The sequence below is a fragment of the Synchiropus splendidus genome, chromosome 2, assembly GCF_027744825.2.
Source record: "Synchiropus splendidus isolate RoL2022-P1 chromosome 2, RoL_Sspl_1.0, whole genome shotgun sequence".
NCBI lineage: Eukaryota > Metazoa > Chordata > Actinopteri > Syngnathiformes > Callionymidae > Synchiropus > Synchiropus splendidus.
Genome location: NC_071335.1, coordinates 36914491 through 36939239, shown reverse-complemented (window position 1 = coordinate 36939239; position 24749 = coordinate 36914491). Strand labels below are relative to the sequence as shown.

Below are 24749 nucleotides of genomic sequence, written 5' to 3'. Positions count from 1 at the left end.
AGAAGCATGATCAAACAGAAGAAGAAGGGAGTGGACAGAGTGAATGGGCCGACATGGTCAGAGCAGCTCTGGACACTGGCCTCGTCCACACGCGCACCATTTCCTGCTGAAACACCAGTGTAAAAGATGAAGGCTTTGGCTTGGTTTATTTGGATCTGACGAAAATCTGTCAAAACATTATGACCACCTAAAAGGTCAGGGAAACAGCAAGGAGCTAACAAACTGTGTTGTTGGTCCAGATACATACATTGACCCAAAAAGTCAGTGGCCTTCCTCCCAGACAGGTTTGGCTGCCAACGTAGATCGAAACAACAAGATAAGGCGCATGCACGTTAGAAAAGCATCGTCTCTTGCCGTCACCACACCTCTTTTCAAAGCCTTGCTCTTGGTGACACCATTTGTATACACCGCCGATGAGCAACACAGACGAAATTGGGGTACAATATGATTGTAAGGCAGATGTTTTCAACTGATGGCGACTCCATTTCCATACGCCTCACTAAATTCAGTCGATGTGAAGGCCAGATCACACACATCGACACACCAATGAATGTACTTGAGTAAATGCTCTAGTAGTTTAAAAAAGGCAGACAAAAGCGAGTGTGTTTGGTCTCTTTAATCTAAAAACTGCTGGAGTCTTTACAGCAGCAAAATACATGAGAACTTCATAACAAGACCGTGGTTTTAAAATATTTCATACTGGAATTGGCAAAGTTGCGATTGAAAGGCACATTTAAAATCTGTCACAGGGGTTTTGGAAAGTCGTGTGGACCCTCACTCAGGCTTCTACACGGAGCAAAAACTCTTAGGCATGAAGAGTAACGCAGAGACTATGCTAAAAACCATGTACACATTTAGAAAGTGGTGGTTTGGACATGCTTAAAGGTGCCTTCGTGGTTTGCCTTGACATCAAAAATGAGATGACACAAGCTTGTGTAAAACAGTGTTAGACAAAGAACAGAACAGACTACTCTTGTGAATAATTATCAGACGGCATTTCAAACTTTTGAGGCACTGGAGTGATGAGAGAAGGTCACAGCAGTTACTGAGGAAGTTTTTCTCGCCCACAGCTTCTTCTGTCGCAGATGGTTAGTCAGTCCAGGGTTGTGAGGACGAGACAGTTCAAATGAAGAAAAGAAAACAGTAGTGTGGATGTCACCGTTGAAGAAAGTCATTATTCGAATCAACGTTGAGGAGCAAAATAGTACCTATTTTGCTCCTAGAAGTAACTTGACAAACAGGGTGTGGGGTGTGTTGCACTTCCTGCTCTCCGCTGCAGTCAAGTTTGTGGCAGGAATCTACATTCTTTAGTTTCAGCTCTTCAATTTTTCCCATATTTTTTTAATCTTTGGCAACATTTTTAATAAAGTCTAAAGAAGAGTCTTAAAAAAAACTTTGGTAATGTCTGCCTCCCTGCTTCAACTCAGGGACGGAGCTGCAGAACGATCAGTGCTATCTTTGGGGATTTGAGATCACATGCGGGCGGCACCTACAGATACTATAGAAGTCAAAATGCTCCGACTGCTCACCTGAGTTTTTTAACACTGAAGGAAGCCTGGAAAAGGTCAAAGGTGGACACTGCTTAGGTCGGCTGACCCGCTGTTAACCTCATGACGGGTGTAATCGCAGGTTTAAGAGTGCTACGGCGGAGCTCAGGGGTGGTGTAGGGAGTCAACTGTCTCGCTCTCTACGCCCTCACCTTTAACTACTGTGTGACCTTCTGTGTTAGGGGGGTGTCTGAGTCCGTCAGGGGAGGTATGGATGCCGTAGCTGAGCAGCAGCTCCTGCAGGCGCGACGCTGTCTCCATCAGCTTCCTCTTGTCGTCCTCCAGCGCGGAGACCTGCTCCCTCAGTTGGACCTCCGACTGAGCTAAACTGGCAACCCGACTCTCCAGGCTGCACACACGAGCGTGAGACACCTGCGAGGACGTCGTGACAACATTGAATTAAAAGTCACTAAAATAGCATGAGCCGTATTTAAACATGTTTGAATGTTTATTGAAATCCCTGCTGTTCATCTGCTGCGACGTACCTGCAGCTCCTCCAGCAGGTCCAGGTTCTGCTGCCGGAGGCTCTGATTAGTTCTCTCCAGCTGAGCCGCTCGCTGCTGCTGGTTGAGGGTCGGCGGAGTGTCCAACAGCTCGTCCTGCAGGACGTGGTATTCCACCTCGTAGGCCTGCAGCTGCTTGGACACGTCCATCTGACAAACCTGGAAAACACGGACAAGTTGTGAGGCGGGGAATGATGTTGTCTTGAATGATGACAGCTGTTGACAGCGATAATGAGGACACTGCTGAACAACAATGTAACAGGCGTGTGGGCTGTTGATGCACAGTTCAGATGCTTGATTCTGTGGATGTTTTCATGTTATATTTTTGTAGCTAACTTATGGTGTTATTGTTCCATCTATCTTCTAATAAAGTTTTCTGAAACTGCAATGAAAACAACCGCTGCCTCAATCTGAGGAGGTGGTCATCAACTCCTTTTCTGATGGAATCATTGGTACGGGAGTCAAAAAAAAAAAAACAGTCAAGTTAATAAAGAATTAAAGTTCACAGAGTCTTTGTTTAAACACTGTTTGTTTCAGTGAAGATTTCAAGAGAACCAAATACGTGACACATAAGTCTCTACCCCTCCGGGCGATAACAACAAGAAACAATCTTTTCAACTGAGTTTGACAGGTGAGCTCCATCACACTGACACGTGTCTCTGTGTTCAGCAGAAAAACAACCCAGCAGCTGTGAGTGGAGGAGGGTGTGGCAACAGCTTCCGTCAGGGCCTGGGTCCACGATCAGAAGTCAGGTCAGTTAGGTCAGTCGCACATGACAGTAATGTCAGGGAGAGGTGGACCGGGAGCCAAGCTCTTGATCGATCATGAACATCCATTTCTATAGTGTGCCGTGATTCACCGCCTCCACTGACCTGGTTGATGGTCTTCTCCATCTGGACCAGACCCAGGTTGGGTAGCGTCGTCTTGATGAACTCCACGATGGACTCCAGGCTGTCATGCTGGAGAATAAGGGGCTTGTGGCTCCCCAGCAGACTCAGGGCCACTTTGAAGATGACCTCTGACCCCTCCAGGAATAACATATCTGATTAGGAGGAAGGTGGCGTCAGTTAAAAAAAGTAAATACCATGTGATGTGACATAACGGCCCCGTCATCAGAGATTCAACAGGTTTTCCACTGCGGCTTTATCGACGTCAATAGAAGCGAGGAAGCAAGCATGCATGAAGAGCAGGAAGAATAAGGAGAGACCAAGAGCAGGGTGTGTCTGCTGGCTGCTCTTTATGCGGGAGGGAGGGGTCGGGCTTGGCAGGATCGCATGAGATCACACAACAGATTAAGGAACAAATGAGGAGGCGTGAAGCCTCACCTACGATATCGAAGAACAACTGCCTGAAGATGCCCCGTGGCTCTAACGCGCACGTACATGCAAACACAGACGCACGCACATGTTATGCTCGGATGAACTCCAGGAGCCAGAAAGTCTCGTTCAGCGGCGGAGCACCTTTTAAGAAATTAGTGGTGAACACAACACACAGGAAGGAAGGCAGGAGGGATGAGGGCGACACAAGACACACAGGGTACTGCGGGTCTGATGGCATTTGTAAATCTGATGAACACTCCCAAGACTTCAACATACACAATAGCAGTTTGAGAAAGAGTGAAAGAGTCACATTGCTATGGTCTGAATGGTAAACGGTTCTTAAGTATATAGCGCTTTCTGTGCTTATCCAGCAACCAGGGTGCTTCACACTCTCATGCAGCAGCGCGCCATCTGAACCGTCAGGAGCAAACCTCAAGCTCTCCTCAGAACGGATCAAAAGGCTTGGTGCATCTTACCAAAGACTCTGGCCACAAATCCGAGGGGGAAGTGTGAGGCGAAGGCTGTGAGGAACCAGGGCGTAGCGTATAAACTGGGCCCGATCTCCTGCTGCTCCAAGTGGCTGTACAGATCTCGGTGGTAGTCGTGGAGCAGCCGAGACAACTGGTACATCTGAATCTGCCATGAAAGAAAACAACACATTTAATGGACACAACTTCAGTGTTCATGGGCGTCGAGGACAATAAATTCCCAAGTGCATCATGCTGATCTGAAACTAGCTGCACATCTCTGCCAAGTGCCATAAATTTCAGCCAAAGCAAGGTGCTAATAAAACCATTACGACACAACAGGGCAGTAACAAACAAGATTTTTATGGCTTTGGAAGGATAATGTGATGAAAGAAGCGAGCACACCATTCTTAAATTAACCCAGAAGAAAGGCTGGCAGCAAAAGAACTTTCCCATCACCATATATATATATATATATATATATATATATATATATATATATAAATAAATATATATATATATAGTGGTGGGACTTTAACAAGTTAACTATTAGGATTAATTCATTAACAAAAAAAAGATTTTATTTAATTTAACAGTTCTCTCTCTCTGTGCTCTCCAGACAACAGGGAGCCTCTGTCAGTGCAGGAGTTCCTGGTCCACTGATCCCATTGATGCACAAGACACGTGGCAGCTAGGATGATAACAACAACAACAAACATGGAGGAATCCCTGAACAAAAGCAAACAAAAGCAATCTGTTTGCTTTTGTTCAGGGATGTATATATATATATATATATATATATATATATATCCACCATCGTGATTTATTGTGCTATTGTCGAACTGATGCAAAACAAACAGTATTTTGTTGTTTAAATATATGTATGGCTCCATCCTTTCATTCAGTAATATAATTCATTCAAATCGAAAATGTGGCTTCTTGTGGATATATTTTTTTCTCTCTCTGTTTGGGCCATTTTTTGTTATATATACAGTATATAGAACAGAAAAAACTGAAAACAGAAAAAAACAGAAACTGTGCTGAAATCACCAAGTTAAATACTGACTATTGGTTTGACAGAAAGAATAAAAAGCAGTCTCTTTAGCCATCTAACACTGTTGCTTTGATGTGCCAAATTATATAATTCACCACAGCTCATGATTAAGACTCGGGTTATCTAGTCATTTCAGTCATACATTTGCCCAATTTAAATGTCGACAAACAGGGTGTGCATGAGTCAATAAGTATGGCAGCTTTTCTCCATAATATTTGGGGTAATTGATTGAAATTGGAGTTAAATTGAGCAGTGCCTTGAGAACCCCACCCATGGGCTCGAACCAGAATGTGAGCACCCACTAAACATACAGTTAGGTCTGGATGTGAGAAGCCTTCATGCATTTGTATTTCTATCTTTGTGAGGTCCGCTCACTGACATAACCCTTTCCCCAGCCTCTCACCCTAAACCCAACCACCCAAAACAAACCATAACCAGAACTCGGAACCAAACTGAAACCCAATATGGACTTATTTTTTATGTCTTCAGCCTCAAATTGAGGCTTGGATTTGTGGGCCCAGTCAAACAGTCCCAAAGAGAGAAGGCATGAGGTAAGGACCTCATGCCTCGTGTTTTGTCAAGAACTGGCGTCCAGAAGTGAGGATAAACCAGGTACACACACCACACACACACTGCACATTTCCTGTAAATCAGCATTCGTCAAATAAAAACCTTTAAATATCATTATACTAATGAAACCTTCACTACCAGGTGTGACACAACCAGGTTTTTAAGATAATTATACCAATGTTGGTCATGAAATTTAAGTGCCCGTGTGCCTCACCTGCAGGATAATCATGTCAGGCCTGTATTGTTTCCGGAGCCCGACGTCATACATGAGAAATTTGAGCATGTTGAAGGCGTCCTCCTCCCCCATGTGTAACAGCAACACGCCTGCCATGAAGGACAGGCCCTGGCAGTAGCCCACCTGAAGACAAGGCAGAAGCATCCAGCACATCAAGTACTGTCAAGGCTGAACAAATTCATACAGCTGGAAATTTCTGAGATGCATTTTCGGGGTAGTCGCAAACTAGATGCAACGTCCTACAACAACAATGACTCAGCTTTACTCATTTCACCCTCAAGCGCCTGCTTCATTTGAGTCACTCTTGTTGCCAACAAAAGTACCTTAGGGGGGGTCGGTTTTGTTGTTGTTTTGTTCCAGCATTGCACACTTCAGTCATTACACAACAATATAAGCCTCTATGTATTTGAGTGTTTGCAGTGGTTTAATGTATCACACCCAGTCCCCAAAATTTATCAAAGATTACACCGAAGATTAGGCACATTAGGTTGGGGAGAGTCTGAGGAGTGTGTGAGTGAGGCGCTGCACGTGTACGAGGACAGCGAGGGGGGTTGTGCTGCAGGACCGAACAAATCCAGGTAAAAGACACAGTACATCAGCTCTCAGATGCTTCTTGTTTGCTGTTGTTATGGACGGACAGGCAGGTGAGGTTAGGGAGTTTGATGTTTATTGATGCTATAGAGATTTGCAGAGAGAGTAACAGGAAGTAATGGAAGAGATGTTGATGTTCATGGATGTGGCAACACGTGCCCGAATGACAGGGAGAGAGGAGAAGGGGAGATGAGGGAGAAGCAGTGGAGGAAGGAGATGAATTCAAGAATTGGGGATCTAAAGATCAAGGGAGGGGAAGAAGCAAGTGCGGGCAGGGTGAACAGGTGGAGGCAACTGTCAGGGGTGATTTGTGACAGAAGAGTGGCAGCTTGAGTGAAAGGGAAGCTCCACAGGACAGTAGTGCGACCTACCATGATGTATGGTATCTACAGTAGCTCTGACACAAAGACAAGAAGTAAGTTACCTGGGGTCAAGGACAAGATTAGAAATGAGTATATCAGAGGGACAGCAAATGTGAGGTCGTTTTTTAGGTAAAGTTATGGATGTCATCAGTTTTGGACTCGTGAAGAGGGGAGACAGGGAACAAAAGAATGTTAGCCATGGAGGTACCAGGCTAAAGAAGGATCGGAAGACAGCCACTGAGGTTGAAGGATGCTTTAAAGGAGGGCATGAAGAGGAGAGGTGTGACTCAAGTGGATGATAGGTTAAAGTGGAGGAGGCTAATGTGATGTGGCAAACTCAGATGTGAGGTGCAGGATAGTTTCAATGTGTATGTGTGTGTAGTGTCTTGGTCCGTCTAATGTGTCTCATGCTGTCACCCACAGTTCAAGCCTTAACATAAACCCATGACTACAATGTGCAGGGACAAGTGCTTGCTGTAAATACACACAAACAATACTAGCAGTACCTCAGGGTCCAGAAGAGAGTATGCCTTCAGTAAATTGTAGAGAGACAGCTGCCCCGCCCCCAGCTGAGCCTGGAAATATGGATGAGTGGGAAAAGTGCGCCCTGAGAAGAAAAACAACAGACCTGTCACCGGCCTGCTCTCCACCAGCGTTGAGTTTAATATCGTGGACACAAAAAAGCGCCTGGTGTTGACAATGAAGCGGGTTAATACCTAACATCATAAACAACTTTCAACATGAATGACCAGCTGCCTCAGGGTCTGTGAACCTCCAGACTTCCACTGAACAATAGGTGACTATTAAAAAAACAAACAAACATGTGTGGACCTATTCCAGACACAAACACACATCAACATGGCTTTACGTGAAACATGCTTGTCCCCCCATCATCATGTACATTCTGAGCAGGTTGACGGTCTTTCAACACTGACAGGATAATGAGGGCCCTGCATCTGAGAGGGTGCATGCTCAACTTTGACTTACAGGTGATTAACAGCTGTGTGTGTGCTTGTGAACAGAGGTCTTGACTTACGGTGTGAGTGACATGGAAGCTTTCGGAGAAGACAATGACGCCCGTGTGAGCGCGTGGAATTTGCTGCCGGGGCTTTTTCTAAGAGAATGTAAGGCCACAAGCACCTCCCTTGCCTGAAGCTGTGTGTGACTGAGGGTGTGTGTGTGTTACATTTATAAGATGCCGCATTTCAATTTGTAACACGCTATAGAATTTAAGACATGATGAGTAAATTCAGGTGAGTCACTATTTTGAGTAAAACACTCGTAGGTAGGTAGCTAGGTAAGTAAGTAGGTAGGTTGGTTCTGAAGTTTACACCTTGTTTACAATGAAACTGCAATTTTATTGGTGCATATCATGGGTGTGTGTGTGTATACGGCCAAAACATACCAAGCATGTGTGAGCTGGGGTGTGAAAGTGTGTTACCGAGATCTATGAGGATGGCGTGTTGCTGCGAGGTGAGCTGCTTCAGTAGCTCTTTGTAAGGAATGTCCTTGGTTGGTGGTCGCGAAGGGACGGTCTGTTTGAGGAGGTACTGTTCGGAGAGAAACTTCCAGATCTCGCCCCGATGCTGTCTTGGGACACCTGCCAGACATGAGGGAGGTAACAGAGATAAAGAAGGAACTACACGGATGGTAGGGTGGAGTCAACTACAAATAAACAATAAAGCAACTATCCATAAAAGACAAAGAAAGTTTTGGGGAAGCCACAGTCTTTTTAAGAATATGTGCTACTACATAAAACTATATCTACACAACGCAGGTAAAAGAATGTAAGGAAAAATCAACTATTAGATACTGAAGAATGTGATGAAAGCATAAAGAAAAAAAAAAGAAAAAATAATTCTGTATGTCTCATAAATAACTAGCATTCACACAAGCAGCATAGTAAAACGTTATTCCTATTAATTTCGTCAATTTCTTATTTGTATCCTATCATATCACGTGTTAAACTTGATCAAGATGGGAATGTGGATGTATGTTTGAATTTCAAAGTATGAAGTACACGGCTAACCACCAAGTCAGTTCAATCAGCCGCCTAGTAAAAAAAAAAGTGGCTTGTATTTTCTCCCCCGTGGACTGTGTTCTAACTTTTGTTCAAATTTGCTTTATTGTGTTTCACTTAAGTTAATAAAGTAAGCTAAAAACTATACAATAAAAAAAAAAATTGCAATGTTCTTCAATAACATGCAAACAAAAAAATGAGGAAAAAATAATACTGTTTACTATCATAATTATTATCACTAATAATAATAACACAATTAAAATTACTCAACATGTCTTAAGGCCAAACCATGGGTGGGGAAAATAAACAGTGTGAGACACGTAAATAAAATGAGACACCTATTAAGAGATCATGTCATCAGTGCCTTTCTTCCACAAAAGAGATTTTTAGTTTTTAATTTTATGCCAGTAGGATTGCTAAAATAATTACTTAGACTTCCAATATCTGCTGGATCATAAACACGATTGTGTGTTTAAATGACTATTTAGCATGGCAAGAACTCTAAAATGACAAGAATAAGGAATCTGAGATGGGGAATTTAAACTTGGAACCACTCTGCTATTTAAAAAAAAAAAACACTTCTGCTCTGTTGCAAGTCAAGTTTTCTGTCGTGCTTGACTGAACTTTCAGAATTGATTTTACTGAGAAGGCTGTGCAACTCTTTAACATGAGATAAATTTGCACCATGTTCAGTGGTCCTGCTGCTGAAGATGACGTAATGTGCAAGGATTTTCTGCATAGAATAACCCTTGAAGGAGTTTCGGTAGTTTAAAATGAGCATGTCAAATCGTGTCAGCGAAGGCAGGACTGTTAATGAGGGGTTAGTTAGTGACTCCACAGCAACAGAAGACTCCTCATAAAACTGTGGTTAATATTTACAAATCCTGGCCACTGTGACAAACATTGTCAAGAACTGACTTACCTTGTGCAACAGCAGCATGGACGGTATCGCTGTCAAATTTGACTTTAGCCCTCGCAGGAGTTCCTAGCATGGTCTCCCACACCAGAGTCACCTCCTTTAGACACGGCGTGATCTCTTCATAGTCCAGCTTCAGACGCTTGTTCTGCAGGTTGCTCTCCGAGGCTGCACAGAGAAAAGACACAATATTCAAATGTTGATCATGGGTCCTCTTTCCCTCCCAAAGTCAAATAAAATTATTTTTTACATTTAGATTAGATTATTTTTGACCGGCAATGGGTCATTGATTATTTGTGAATTCAAAACAATAATTGTGAAGTAAATATGTCTTTTTTGTGTACATTTTTAAGGTTTAAAAGTGTTCTATTAACCATTATGCTGAACAGTGCCTCGATCAAATGGGACTGTATCAAAAAATAGATAGAATATAATGAATGTAAAAAAAAAATGAACTCATCAGTGGGAGCATATAGACTCAAGCATTCGGTGAATTCCGTTGGAACATGTTGACAGCAGTGATCAAAGCAGGTGAGGACACACCCTGGGCCTCACAGCAGCTCCTTTCTTTGTGGCAACCCCGTCCTCTCGTTTCCCCCCCTATCTACTTTCTCTTTTTATTTCTTGTGTGAAACTCAACCGAATTGTTTTGTCTCTTCCTAATGCTTTGTGTGCGGCGTCCACCCAGTGACCAGCTGCAACTTGGCAAAGCTGACAAGCAGTCTTCAGGGATGGTAGATCATTTCCTACAGATGTCTCATGCTTTCCAGGAAACTGGAATTATGTTCATGACATACATGTACGGGGGGGGGGGTGGAGTGATAAATCCAAAATATTGGCAGGAAGCGTTGCGCGTAACCGAACTCAGATGGTTCAGAATATCTCGAGAGGTTAGGAATTAGTTTCAGAGCTAGTAGCCAGAGTGACCTGAAAGGCAAACGGGTAATAAAATAAGTGAACTTGGAAGGGGCAGACGGCCGACACACCCAGTGTAAGAATAGATCCTTTTAGTGTGGCGGTCCCCCAGCACCGTCTCTTATCAGCTGTTTGGAGTGTCGTCCACAAGGACTGGCTGGCTGGCTTCTGCCCAAATACAGTTTAAATGCTTCAGTCTGCAATCTCTGCCGGCCTGGAGCTCTCTGTTTGTCTTCCATTCTGTAAGTGAAACACTCCACCCTTGATAACACACATCCTGATAGGCTGCTCCACCCTGGAGCTGACAAACACGCACGTTCAACAATACGCTGTGCACACACAGACTTCACAGCAGGTCATAAACCAAAAGATGATGCCCCCACTTGGAAAATCCCTATGACAGCACGAAGCCAGTCCCTCTAGTCACAAACACCTGAAACCTATTTCAATACATTACAATTATGCTTGTTCAACCCGATAGAAGACTCAACACAATGGTCAATTAAAGGCACCAGATTCACTACGGACGACAGAAGGGAACTGGACTGAGATGGGGTCCAGTATAGATATTGTGAGAGTGAATTAAAAACACAGCAGCTAAACCAATTTACCAAGACAGAACAAGTCTCAGTCCCAAACGCGCAGGATGAAACTTCCCATTCTGCAGCTCTTTTTTTCAGAAGCGCCTTGTTGCCAGTCAACATGAGTGTGAGCAGTCGACATGTTCCAGGTTTAAATTTCTTTTCATCACACATAAGTCTGCAACACCTTCCTGTGGTCGAACTCTCAAGTTAGCCAATTACAATTAGCCAAATCAGTCAAGTGTTCAAGCATCACAGGAACCACAACAGGCCTGATGGGAGAACATAAAGCAACTGGAGATACTCGGTGTTTTGGGGAAAGCAAAGGTTACCCTGACAACTACAAGATTATCAAATTGACATTGGGTAACTCGAGCACAGAACACAAGTGGAAATGAAAACATTCACCTTAATATCGGCCAACACCCACTCATGTCACTTGACCCATTTTCCTCTTTAGACTGACTAAGCAGTAATTTCCAAGTGTGTGTGCGTCTGATAAACCTGTGCGTGTGTGTGTGAGGGGATTAACGGTTTGTGTGCACCAAAAGGTAATTATAGGTGTGGTACTCTCTCAAACTATAAATGCCAAATAGGTCAAGACAGAGGTGGCGCAGTTAGCTACACACATTCAACAACAAACACTCTACAGGGGCCTGTTTGTCCGAACATCACAGGCGACACGGGTGCATCAAGTGTTTCGTTTATATTTGACTGAAATCCCCTGCTCTTGAATTCTTCTCACCTTGGGGCTGAACTGTGTTGTACTGTACTATGGGTGATTTATGGATATCGACTGATTGATCAGTTCGCGATTTTAACCCCTGCAGACCTACACTTTAATCTGGATCTGACTTTATAAGACTCTTAGCAAAAGGTCTCTCGGGTACGACTGGGATCAGATTGGACGAAAGTCGAATGCCATTCAAAATGACCGACTGTCGATAGCTACCACTGTAGTGGTAGATGGCTGTGTGAGAGTGAGATGCTGGGACACTGTGCTGCTGTAACTGTCGTACGCGTTGCCGGGCTGCTACGTGCTGCGGTAGCAGACATAGAATTTAAAAAAAATAGGCATCTGCTGGCCTTCGTCATAAGTACGGGTGAACGTAAGTCGAGCAGGTCCTACGTCAGATGTTACTTGTATATTGAAAATGTGGGGGAAATATGTTGGCCATCTTGGAAGACCGCGGCTGCTCCCACATCGATCTGAAAAGGGCTCAATTCTAGTTCTTACCCTGCAGTTTCTGGTTCTCTCTCTCCATCCTCTGCAAGAGGATCTGCTGCAGAATAGCCTTCCTCCAGAGCTCCCGCAGCTCAGCTCCGCTCTTTTTCGTCCTCTCTTCATGCACCACTCCTCCTCCAACCACTATTTGAATCCCATCCAGACAGGAGTCCAGCCGCTCTGAAAGAAATAATGAAAATCATTGATCATCATCCGCCTCAGCATACATGAAGCCTCATTTTATTTCCTGGTATGTAAACCACTAAGACATAAAATTCTCAACCGTGTTTATCTTTGGACAAGCTTCTAAGCAACATATGCAATTACATCTCAATTTAAAGTGAAGACAAAAAAATCCATCTGACTTCATTACAGACGTTGTACTCATTTGTTGGGTTTCAGCTTTTAATTTAGCACTGAAACACTTTCTTTGCAAAACAATTAAGGAATGGTTATCAGGGACCAAATAATAAACAGTCCAGGTGAACACAGGCCAAACAAATGCAATGTTTATTCTCCCATAATCATTCCCAACTGTTTCCAAGTCAATTAAATGGCAAATGGCAAGGAATAAACATTGTCAGGTTCGGGAGTAACAACGAGCACTTGAGTGTTCAAGTTTCACTGTGCTTTAAACAAGTATTCAATTTAATTTTAAACTTTAAAGGATGAGGCGGGCTGGATTTGGACCACAGGCCTGGAGTTTGACAGCTGCAGCCAGACACAGGTTTATGAATTAGAAACAAAGTTAAGAATACTTTTGAGCAAGTGTGTGCGTGTTTGTGAGAGTGTCTTGAGATCGGGGACCCAAAACATTCGACTCCATTAAGATTTGAAAACTTACACTTTACGGTGAGACTCTACACTGGTGTAACCTGACATTTTTACATCGAATCAAAGGCATCTAAAATACTGGCTTTATCTTTATAGAATCGTTCCAATCTTTAACATATAAGCAAAATAATTCCACTACATTTTAAAATTCAAATCCATCCTTTACATGTGAAGTGAAATTGAACAAATTCAACCTCCATGAATGAAGTATGAATAAGTAGTCACCGGGGTATGAAAAATGTCTGTGTGCAATGGTAAGTTAAGAGGCAAAAACAACAGTATTATTATTACTATTCCACATTCTCCACAATACCGACAATACCATAGGAAATGAGCACAACAATTTACTGGTATGACTACAATGAAGCAACACATGCTTCCCTGAGATGATGGAAACACCATTCTGAGGAAAGTGGCACACTCCCTGAGCAAACATGACACTCCGTCAGAACAAAGTTTTAGCAGGTGAATGTGTGACGCGAGTACACGGAATGTAAAGTGGGTCAACAAGGCTGGCGCTTCAGTCTGGCGCTGTCGGCGCGAGCAGTCATCAAGAAACCCCCACCCACCGAAGACCTGCATCACTACAGACAACTTATTGAAGTATAATGTTAACTTCTCTTTTTTTAAATGGTCAGGATCACGTCACTAAGGTCTCTTCTCCAATATATCTCATTGTACACGAACAATGAAGCTGCCTGGTTTACTCCACAAAAAAACAAAAACAAACGTATTTGTATTTCATAGTATTTCTTATTTATAAAGAGAAAAATCAATGTATCGTGCAGTGAGTCTGGCTGATGAAGATACATAATTGCACTTTACTTTCTTGTACTTCTTGTACTACCGTTGGCACACACTTAAAACAAACACACCAAACGCCACCATGGCCCAACTTGTGTGAATAAATATAGAGCACCACGCCCAACCTACTTCTGCTTAGCACTTAGATAACACAGGCAAAGCGCTGACCAGTGACCTTCCCGTCGACTTAACAGAACAAAAACTTTTTCAGGAGACTGTCAATGCCTCATCTGTATTTCTGTTATTTATGTAGTCTGCAGAGTTTGTCTGTGCAGTCATGCCACAGAAGGCTCGGCTTATGCAGGCACCAGGTCTGTGAACTATGTGAACTATATCACGTAAGCCAAGATGAAGGGGAGAAAGCTGTTATACTCTAATGAAATAAATCCTATAAATTCCACCTTACTGGTGCAAACAAGAACATCTCAACAATGCCTCAGCAAAATGATAAACAATAAAAGGGAGAAAATTCAGCAAATGACCTCAAGAAGAATTTTGTGAACGTGCCACTTCATTTTTCCAGGAAATTGGAAATAGAATGTGGCCAGCCGAACAATTGAAACCGTCAATGCTCTTTGAGTCAGTCAAACACCTATGGATCATACATATAATTATCTGAATGCCAGATCTGAGAACGAGCCAGCACAAGAGCCATAGGCAGACACAACAAGACATGTTCATGACAACAAAACACATACCATCTTATCACAGTATATCACATTCTGGGGCTGTGCCACGCCTCAAGCCTCCAACAGTTAATGATCAAAAGTTTGTCATTTGTTCCTTGTCTTTCTTTTCAATGGAAATGAAGAGAACCGTATATAAATAAAAACACTGGCCATTGAAGAATGTAAAAACTTGACTACACATGCATTATGGAATTGTGCTTTACAGAAGCAGAAAGGCAAATAGAATACGTCTTCTTTTTTTATCTTTATCAAAGTATATATACCGATGCTGGTGTTCAGGCAGCAGCCAAGTCAATCTTGATACAGGGCTCAGCTCACGAGCGAGAGCTTTATAGGTACGTTAAATGACAGAGCGACGCGCAGTGGACTAACTCTGTCACTGCAGCTATATTTATATTTTAATTCATGCGAAGATTCTTTTCAATTAATTGATTATAATTAATAACAGATTAACCAGGAGTAAGCACTGTCTGACAGGGATGCCAGAGCATACAATGTGAGGTCAAAACCAAATTGTCCATGAAGAAAAAGACTAAATCAGATCACGCTGAGGATGGAAAATATGAGTTTGAAAGACACTTCGGGAAAGTAGCACAAAAATGTGGCTCTGGGATCATTCTGGTGTCAAATATATAGGTGATCAATTACTACAAAACCTGTATTTACTCGATAAAGTTTTCCAGACATCATTGAATCATTAAAAAGATGGCACTATCTAATATGACAGCAAAAACTATCCTTAAATAGTTTTTTAAATAGTAGCCATTCTTGATCAGATTGGCACTATGAATATGTGAAAACTGATTAAGACTGTATTAACCGGTAGGGCGAGTAGTCATCTATTTGACTTATGTAGCTTCCAAATGACAGTGAATTACAACAAATCACTGCACCTTGTTGCAACTAAAAAACAGTGGAGGCATGTAAAGACCCAAACGTCATGGCTGCAGGAGAAGTAAGACACAATGCTTGGCTGACTAGTCGCTGGAATTTAAATGGTAATAAAGATATTGTTTGGGACAGGTGAGCAAGCATGCCTGGAAAGCAAATAATACAAATCTGACAATCTGAAATTTTTTTCTTTACAGTGAAATATAATCATGATTCTGCTGAGAGAGGTGAAAATATGATTCTAACGTACTGTTCTATCTATTCCTAACAGTATGTTCACTCAAGTTTGTCCATTCATTTTTGGACAATGATGTCTATGTTTATTTTTTCAGCATTTTACCACTTGACTCTGAGTTCTTCTGTGGTGTAGCAACTCGCAGGAAGATCTGTTGCCTCCATGAATGGCGTTGGCTGCGTAGAGGGCTCTCACCCACCACGCTCAGTCCACCGACAGGTGAGATGGCTCCAACATCACTGCACACAAACACCAGTCCACAGGATGGTCACCAGGCAGAGCAGTAAAGGATTGGTAGCACACAGAAACCCAAAATCTGATCACCCAAATCCTACCTGATATTGGTTTCAGGCCAATCATTCTCTTGGACAGGTGCCAGGAATTGAAATTTGAGAAAATTAGGGACAGAGGATGAGGAGTGGAGACGAGCACGCAGACCGACCAATGGTCTGAGGTGGAAAAATGGGATGGAAACGAGTGAAGGCAGCAAAGAGCAACAGCAGCAACATAGATGTGCAGAATCAAAACATGAAGGACCCTCACCTTCTTTTACTGAGCCTTGCTGCGGTTGAAGGTGAAGAAGGATGATGAGGAGGTAGAGGAGAGGGAAGGGAAGAGCAGGAAGTAGCAGAAGGGGCAGTGGAGCCTATTTGTCTGACAAGTGGTTCAATAAGGACACGGAAAATGTGATAAAGAAAGACTGCTAAAAAGCAAACTTGTGGTGTGGCGAATAAAGGAATGGAAAAGCAAACGAATGGAGTGAGGATTTCAATTTGATTGGCCGAAAAAATATTTTAAAAATAGACAATAAAATAATAACTCAATATTTCAGTTTATTTATTTTCCTAGGAGACTGCTCAATCAAACTAGAAGCATAAATACTCGTATGAAAAATGGACCAATTCAATTTCAACAAATACTCACATTAGAAAAAAGCCTTGAGAGCAGTTCAATCTTCTAGTCTTCATAATGGTCTAAAAAATTCTGACTTACTACCAAACAAACTTACTTGCTCTGATGGGGCGAGTCCGTGCTGACAGAGTAGTGTCGTACAAGTTTGTGTTTGGCTGCAGTAGTTGCAGTGGTGTCCTGCTTTGGCGTACAAAACAGTGGGTTCTCCAATGAGAACTCTGCAGAAGCGGTGGTGGGCGAGTGGCTGTAGGTGCTGGCCCGTCTGCGAAAGCCCTGCTGCTGTCCCTCACTGGTTAACATAGAAGAGGAGGAGGAAGACAGGAGGGAGTTGTCCAGGTGCTTCAAGTCTCCTGTCGAGTTGTGGCACCTGATGTGAAGATGGGAACATGCCTCATTGAGCTCGGTCAAGCAACATTTATGTTCAGCGAGTCAATAATTTCTTATTTACAACAATTCACCTGTTTGCATGTGGCTGAGATTAACTGTATTAATACTTAAATATCGACTGAGTGTAAACTTAATATGTAATTTTACAAATACTTGACCAAAACAACAAGAAATGTATGTCTCTGATGGCGAGAGTCACAATGGTGAGAGACAATTTATACATTGTTCTATATTTAAAAAATTGACTTTCATTAATCATCTAAAGTTCAATTTCGGACCGTGACGGTCTTCTCTATAGCCTTGATATTAAAGGTTGATAACCTATTCATGTATTTTATGCAATCTAGTTGCAAAATAAGAGGCTGCACCAACATGACTGAATTGTTTCTGCTTCACATAAAAAAACAGTGGACAGCCTGAGGTGTAAACATTTACTTGAGAGGGCTGGTTGGTCGCAGATGAGATGAGCCAGGGAGCGGGTCATCGAAACTTGACTGGTCCTGGCTGTTGCTGGTTGTACAAATGGATGCGCTGCTGTCACTTCCAACACTGTTGTCCCTCTGAGCTCTGGCCTTGCTGCTTCCCTGCCGGAGCAAACAGGATCACTGTAAACATGACAGCTAAATACAATCTTAGCCTGAGATGTGTACGCCCACTGAAGCTTGTAAAATCAGATTTAATGCCACAGGATAGAAAAATGTTAACAAACTCAAACGTTCTGAACAATTCAATCAAGCTAGAAAAACACTTTTACTTGCAGGACACATGATTAAGTGTATTAAAATTAGAGGAATACATGATCTGTGGCACCTTTCCATGATACATTTGAGGTCTACTCTACTTTATTAGAATGTTTACATCATCCCTATGGCAGGGACATAGAGTCACTGAGTTCAAAGGCAGGAGACCTCAAGCCCCCAACAAGGATGTGAAACAAGTTACAAGTTGTTGTGCTATGTATGACACCAGATTTAGAGAAAGCTTTGAAATGCTAAATAGATTTTATAACATCATCAACTGTACCAGTGACGTCCTGTCAAGAAAAAAATCATATAAGCATAACCATGTGTGTTTTGCATGTGTGTGAAGGTACGACGTAATCGAGTATGCCAACCTTCCAAATGCCCTCCAGGGACTCTGTGAGAGAACGCTTAGCTCTGCTCTTGAACTGTTCCAGTCTCTGCCGACCACTGCTTTGCTGCGGAACCTCCACGGGGCCGGGAGCTGCCTCCTCTACCTAGACAGGCCCAAGAGGAGACGAGTGAGGAACAGAAAAGAATACTTTTAACACCTGGTGCATACACTTCATTCACTGAAGTAATTGGAAATACATCTACAAAGTGAATGTTGCCTTGTTGTAATATAATAAAATCCAGACATAAATTACCTGCTTAGTTTCACCATTAGCTGTGTGCTGATGACTGTTCTGCCACTCCTCATAAAGCTTCCTCAAAGACACCATCACTAACTCGTTCTCTTCCTTGTCACTCTTTGGACAGGCTCTCTACAAACAACACAAAACAAGATTGATTGAGCAAAAAGAGGAAATGAAGATATACAAAGTTCATGTAATTCAACAACATCACCGGAAGATGGCAGTGCAATCACAGAAAAAGATGGCAGCAATTCGGAAAGACTAGAACCGTTAGAATGTCTTGCTGAAGAAGCATGTAACACTTTTAATTGATTGCACAGTTTCTATTAACGGCAGAAATTTCGCTCCTGAGCAGCGCCATCAAAACACTGTGTTACCATTGTGTTTTCAAAGATCGAAGCTTGCTCATGGTTATCCAGGGAGGCCAAGTGTTTCTGCAGCTCCAGCTTAGCTTTGGAAGGGTTGAGACCTGAAAGCAGAGGGTGGCGTGTCAAATCTGTCACTTTCCAATGTCAGTCAGTGGTTTTACCAGGTTGACCACCAGCTACTTTTTAAAGAAACTATTTTTGTCCTAGTTTAGCAACCAATGTATACAGTGCAGCAGAAAAGAGGGACTGCTCAGTTCATACAGACTGAATGATGAGAAAATGAAACCCATCACATAAGAGCAAACTTACTGAGATTTAGTTAATAAACCTTCTTTGATTTCACATGAAGCCAAAACGCATTTCTCACCTTCTATTTTTTCACAAAGTTTATGGAGCTGCTGCATGGGGCAGCTGTCACACTGTTGTGCCTGGCTCTTCACATTCTGCAGCGAAGCTGCTACAGAAAAGGCCTGTTTCAGAGTCAGCATGATCTCATCCACCTACGAAAACAAAACACAACCCGAACAAACTCTTCACTCACAACTCAAGGAAGACAGAGATCTTAAATTGAATGCATTGCTCAGAATGTGAAACTCTCACCAGGGATTCATCTGTGCACTGAAAAACGTAACACACAAAGTGACAGTTTCCTCCATCGACTGTCTCTCTGCAAATGAAGCCGAAGTGATCCACGTGCCGAATACCCTTTAAAGAGAGAGCCTGGTTGTTAAGAGCTTGTGCAAGACCGTAAAACAGCACATCATATGAGTATTAGGAGGATGAAGCAGCGATGCCAGTGCAAAACATTACACAAAAAGACAGTACAGATGATCCCGACTTGCAAAAAGCAAAGGTCATCATTACACGTTTCAGACAAACCCTTTACGACACCATATCTTCACCCCTGAAGAACTCCAAGGCTATGTAGATGGTCAGTTTTACGCTGTCACTAAGTACAAAAGTGTTTCACATTTTTTAATTTCATCATTAACGGAAGATGCAATTTTAACGGTTGGATAGTTGATACACCACCTTGGTTACAGTTACATATGCATATTTTCCACTATCTGAATGAATGAACTCTGACAGAAGACGCGATCTTGCCTTTTTACTTGAGACCAAAACATGCTATCCAATTCAGCATTATGTGCTCCTAATCTGAACCAAACTTCTCTAGTAGCCACAGTACCGTAAACCTGAGCAAAAAGCCAGACACAATAGAAGAAATGACTCTTCCACAGCACTACTTCCTCTATCCATTTGTATCCTAGCAACACGTTCTAGCAGAGAATATTACATTATTCCAGTTATTTGTATCTGTATTTTGTTGACACATTTGCTTCCCATTATTGTGAAATTAACATTATGCTGGCGACACGAGCGGTTTTGTTGATGGAGCTTTTGCTGTTGAGCTTGTGACGCTGCTGCTGTGAATACTGCTTCAGCCACTGAGATGGAGGAGCCATATTGGTTAGGAATTAAGTTGGTGCTTCTGTCAGGTGGAGTAGAAGTGGCCAGGGAGACAAAGCTCAGCCCAGCCTCAGGGAGACAGATCAAATGTGTACAAGGAGGCCAACTCCATTAACTACATAAGGCACACATCATTCAAAACCAGTCGAATCAGACCATTTAATTCCAACAGATTTGTTGTATATATTTGTTGTATATATTGTTATAAATATCTGTTATAATTAGATAGTCAATGTGAACCAGGGGTCTCAAACTTTATTGACTGAATGAGTCCAGCATGAATGGGTTCAATCTGTTCATTCCACTGTGCCCACTAGTTCATTTTTTCATTGTTTGATTAATTTACGTCTCTATTGATATCATCTAATCATATTGTCAATATCACATTTGAGAGATTTGGTGGGTTTGCACTGTGAATAAAAGCTCTTCATTTCTAGATAAGCCCTGGCAAGCATGAGTTATATACAGCGAAACTGACAGGATGTCTTTGAACCGAGGCTCTTATGGACAAGTATCATTGAATCTATGAATACTTATATGTATATTTATAACAGAAAAATGACATTTTTAAAAAATGTCATACGTTTCAGTTTACCTATTCTGCGTTTTCCATCAAACTCTCATTGGATAAAAAAGGATAGGCCTTTGGTGCAACACTCATTCTATAGTTCACCTCGCGGGTTGAGACCACAGATGTAAATGGAACAACTGACTGTAGTCCAGTTAGTGTAAAAAAAGTACATGTTTAAGTAAAGTAACATGTTTACTAGGTCAGATTCATTGACAAGGTTCATCTTTTTGTGGATATAAATATTATATATGTCCACACTGTTGCTTGATCACCCTACATTACACTATTGACTTTTCATATTCGTCAATACAGTACGGTCAACAAGGATTTCACTCAATGGTCGAGCAGTAACTGCATGGTCAATCCATTGTTTGCAAGTTCCGCACTAAACTGAATGGATTAATATCAAAAGTAAATGATTGAGTCTAGTTATCCTGGACCATTGAGACACAGTTTTTAGGTTCAGCATGGAGACAGATGATTCACTATGAAAATCCTGCTCACTGGCGTGAAAACAGATAGATTGTCTTGACAGCGTGCGACAGTTCCTTAATATACATCAATTGAACTACATAAAATATTTGGGAAGAAACTTATACAGACATACCTGTGAGCAGAAGGAGATTTCTTTGAAACTCTTCTCGATTGCAACTTTTTTGGTGTCTGGACTGACCAGATAGATCTGAGAGCGGCCAACCTTTCACATACAGAACAACATGTTACATTCTGACAGTAATTATGGAAACAAAAGAATACACAAACAAAGAGTAGGCAGCCAGTGACCAAGAAGATGTAGTGAAAGACATAAAAACACAACTAAGAAGACATGATGGAAAAGTGTAACAAAAGGTTCAATATGACATCTTAGCAATAAACGGCACGCACGTGAAGACAACTCGTCCACCAGCAAGTCATTATTTAGCCCACAGTGGTCATGAATGTTTATCACCAGCACTTTGCCACTGCAGCTGCTTGTTAACAGCACACAGGCCTGGGTTTCTTCTGACAAACCCACAGAGCAGTCAAGTTGTCAAATATTTATTTGAGGCACGTCTGTAGAGTAAATGGTTAATCTAAATACACTGTGTATCCATATAAGGAGCTCACATTATCAGATGGGTCTTTCCAAACCAAATCCTGCAGCTCCTCGGAGACAGAGAATTTCCTGTCATTACTTTTATCTGCGGAAACGATTGAGGACTTAATTCAATGCAGAGAAGCTGAGAACAGAGCAAGCGAAGACAGCTCTGGCTATAATGTGACGGCCATTCACACTAGATACAGTATATCACGTATTCAGATGACCTCGTTATTTTTACATTTTTATAATTTATATATTTGTTTTTTAATTCCTTTGCTAGGCGCATGTTTAAAATTAGCTTTTTAAGTGGTAAACTGGTGGCAGGTTACAATGTATTCACTATACTCCTCATGAATACATCCAAGATCAATCTTAAGTAACTACTGATGTGATTCTGCTGCACGCAGAAGGACAAAGCGACACAGTCAGGAGCATATTTCTGCTCTTTTGCATCAAATAACACTCCACAGTGAGGTTTTCAAGAGTGAGTGACCTCATGTCTGATTGTCAGGAAATATGTTTTCTGTCCATGCCATGTAATGACAGGACACCATCCAAACCATCGCTTTCATCAGCCGTACAAATGCTGAACAGGATGTATCACCAGTGTTCCTTCAAACATCGGCAGCTGCTCGGTTACACTGGTCTACCTCCAGCCAGTGCTGACCACTTCCTCTTCCAGCCCCAAACAGGATAACTGCTGTCAGTATGAGGTCACTGAGGTCGGCCGACGGTCACAAAGGATCTGGTGTAGCTGAAGCTCAGTCAGCATTTGCTGAGTCATTGTGGTGAATACTTGATATTTATGAGAAAAGCGCAGCGTTGGATTTGATCTAAAGGAACAGAGTGAAGTTACTACATGCGTTTGCCATAAAGCTAGAAGCAACATTGAAATGAAGCAACGATGCTCGATAAGTCTGGGTAACATGATGCTGGGATCATTTAGCCTCTTTGGACACCGGAAGGTGCACACATTTTTGAACTGTATTGAAATAAAGTCACATGGCTGCATGCTCCAGCTTCAATAAGGGGATCTGTTACTCTCCAGTAATTGAATGACGTGGACTTCCCTGAAAATTACAGGATGAAACGTCTCATCTTTTTAGCCACAGATGTTTGGACAAACGGGGGGGTTGAAGTTTGACCTTTTTTAAACTAAATATATGTCATCAATGATCTAGTTATGTTATTAGACTCTATTTTCTCTCCACTAGCAACGCTGTTACTTTCAATGACATCTTTTCTCTGGTTGACAATTCTGGCGAAAAATAAATTAAAATTTTGCTAGCAGTTGAGAGCCTTGAGACAAATGAAGGGCCATATATGACCCCTGGGTGGCGCTTTGGATTTCTTGAGCCCGACCCACTTCGGCGAGTCACAAGGTTACTGCTCAGTTCAGGGTCTACAATTGTGAAGAAGCCATATTGGGTTTTCCAGAATACCATGAGGTACTGTAGGGCTTCCATTGCGGGTCACCCAACTGAAAATTCTGCCTCCGAGGGGAAAAAAGTGGAATATGCAAGGGCAATTTGACATCCCATTTCAGCGCAGGCTTTATAAGGTGTCGACATTGCATTGTGACCCTGAATGCAAGGAATATTGACAACTTTTAAGTCTCAAGCTGTTCTAGCAGCAACACATCTGTCATCAGTCATGGAGCTTCAGCTAACTGTAGGACCTAACTATTTCAAGATACGTTACCGTGAACAGCATAGTCCGGTTCTCCTGTAGGCTGGTGGGCCGAACTCCAGTTGAGAGTATGTGAGCCTCAGTAGTGTTGCCATGAGAGAGCTCTGGAGATAGTCCATTTTCATCCAAAGCCTGTAGAGAAGGGAAGCTTGGGTCCCGCTTAAAAAGAAGGGGGCGCTTTGAGGTGCTCCGTTCGGTAGTAACACTCTCCAGTCCATTTGATTGGGAGGCCAGCGCCCTCTCTGGACCGGCTTCGTGTCCACCAGTGTCCCCTGAGCTTTGAGACTGGCCAAACCTATCAATACACTCATCAATAAGTGCAGGGGGGGCTTTTTTGTGAGCGACGCTCACCCGGCCACAAAACAAAACCTCAAACTTCTTGGCGAAGTTTGTTGGGGAGACCGCTGAGGTGGCTGCTATGGAACCCGATGAGGAACGAGAAGAGACTGTTGCGCTTTCTGAAGATTCCGAGCCTCCAGAACTTGTGGAGGTTTTATCTGTGGCATCATCGTTGCGAGCAGAGGTCTTACCAGCTTGCCTCAGCGTACTGATGATCTCAGGGACCTGGAGAGACACAAAGAACGGAGGCAACAAAATGAGTGGTTGAACGGACTGTTTCACTCAACAGTTCCAAGCATCTTCACAGGCTATTGCAGATTAACAAGACCCACAATTTCAATTTCAATCAGCAGGATCTCCACAGCAGAGTTGTGATGAAAGGCATGCAACACAACATTGTATGTATGCTATTGAAATGTCCTCCTGAGAACAATCTAACATAGTTCAGCCGCAGAGCCAGCCGTTCCCCTCTGCTCCCTGTCACGCTGACAATAAGTAGCAGTGTGTTGAACAATGTCAACTTCTATTATGAGCTACTTTTAGATCATAAGGGAAGGAATGTGGATGCATCTGTACTGATACGACAACACAAACATGCCCCAACAGGTAACTTCCTCTGACTCACTATTGCAACACGATGAAGCAACACATCATACAGAGTATCACAGCTGTGTCACGGTGCTTCAGAATCAAAGAGCTCCAGTTCAACTCCTGCAGCCTTTCCTGTCCTTATAAGGCATTTGATGAAACACAAAGTCTGAAGCAGCGACGGCCATGTATACCTTGCTTCGCCGATTCA

General features: G+C 42.5%; 1 protein-coding gene across 2 annotated transcripts in view; it reads right to left on the bottom strand.

Annotated features, from left to right (window-relative positions):
- Positions 1 to 238: 238 nt before the first annotated feature.
- LOC128754695 (TBC1 domain family member 1-like) overlaps positions 239 to 24749 on the bottom strand; it is a 32838-nt gene continuing 8327 nt past the window's right edge. Inside the window, exons 2-22 of one of the 2 annotated variants that reach the window (XM_053857498.1) lie at positions 23624 to 24175; positions 21449 to 21538; positions 19401 to 19505; positions 19168 to 19300; positions 18810 to 18901; positions 18445 to 18561; positions 18172 to 18294; positions 17493 to 17641; positions 16768 to 17037; positions 16302 to 16412; positions 16094 to 16207; positions 15864 to 15997; positions 12318 to 12485; positions 9591 to 9752; positions 8090 to 8248; positions 7155 to 7255; positions 5675 to 5818; positions 3846 to 4005; positions 2923 to 3092; positions 2033 to 2209; positions 239 to 1919 (exon numbers count right to left, since the gene is read on the bottom strand). In XM_053857498.1, the coding sequence (XP_053713473.1) occupies positions 1653 to 1919; positions 2033 to 2209; positions 2923 to 3092; positions 3846 to 4005; positions 5675 to 5818; positions 7155 to 7255; positions 8090 to 8248; positions 9591 to 9752; positions 12318 to 12485; positions 15864 to 15997; positions 16094 to 16207; positions 16302 to 16412; positions 16768 to 17037; positions 17493 to 17641; positions 18172 to 18294; positions 18445 to 18561; positions 18810 to 18901; positions 19168 to 19300; positions 19401 to 19505; positions 21449 to 21538; positions 23624 to 24175 (3498 nt within the window). In that variant the 3' untranslated portion in view covers positions 239 to 1652. The remainder of the gene's footprint in view (positions 1920 to 2032; positions 2210 to 2922; positions 3093 to 3845; positions 4006 to 5674; positions 5819 to 7154; positions 7256 to 8089; positions 8249 to 9590; positions 9753 to 12317; positions 12486 to 15863; positions 15998 to 16093; positions 16208 to 16301; positions 16413 to 16767; positions 17038 to 17492; positions 17642 to 18171; positions 18295 to 18444; positions 18562 to 18809; positions 18902 to 19167; positions 19301 to 19400; positions 19506 to 21448; positions 21539 to 23623; positions 24176 to 24749) is intronic. The other variant, XM_053857499.1, reaches the window with a different exon arrangement.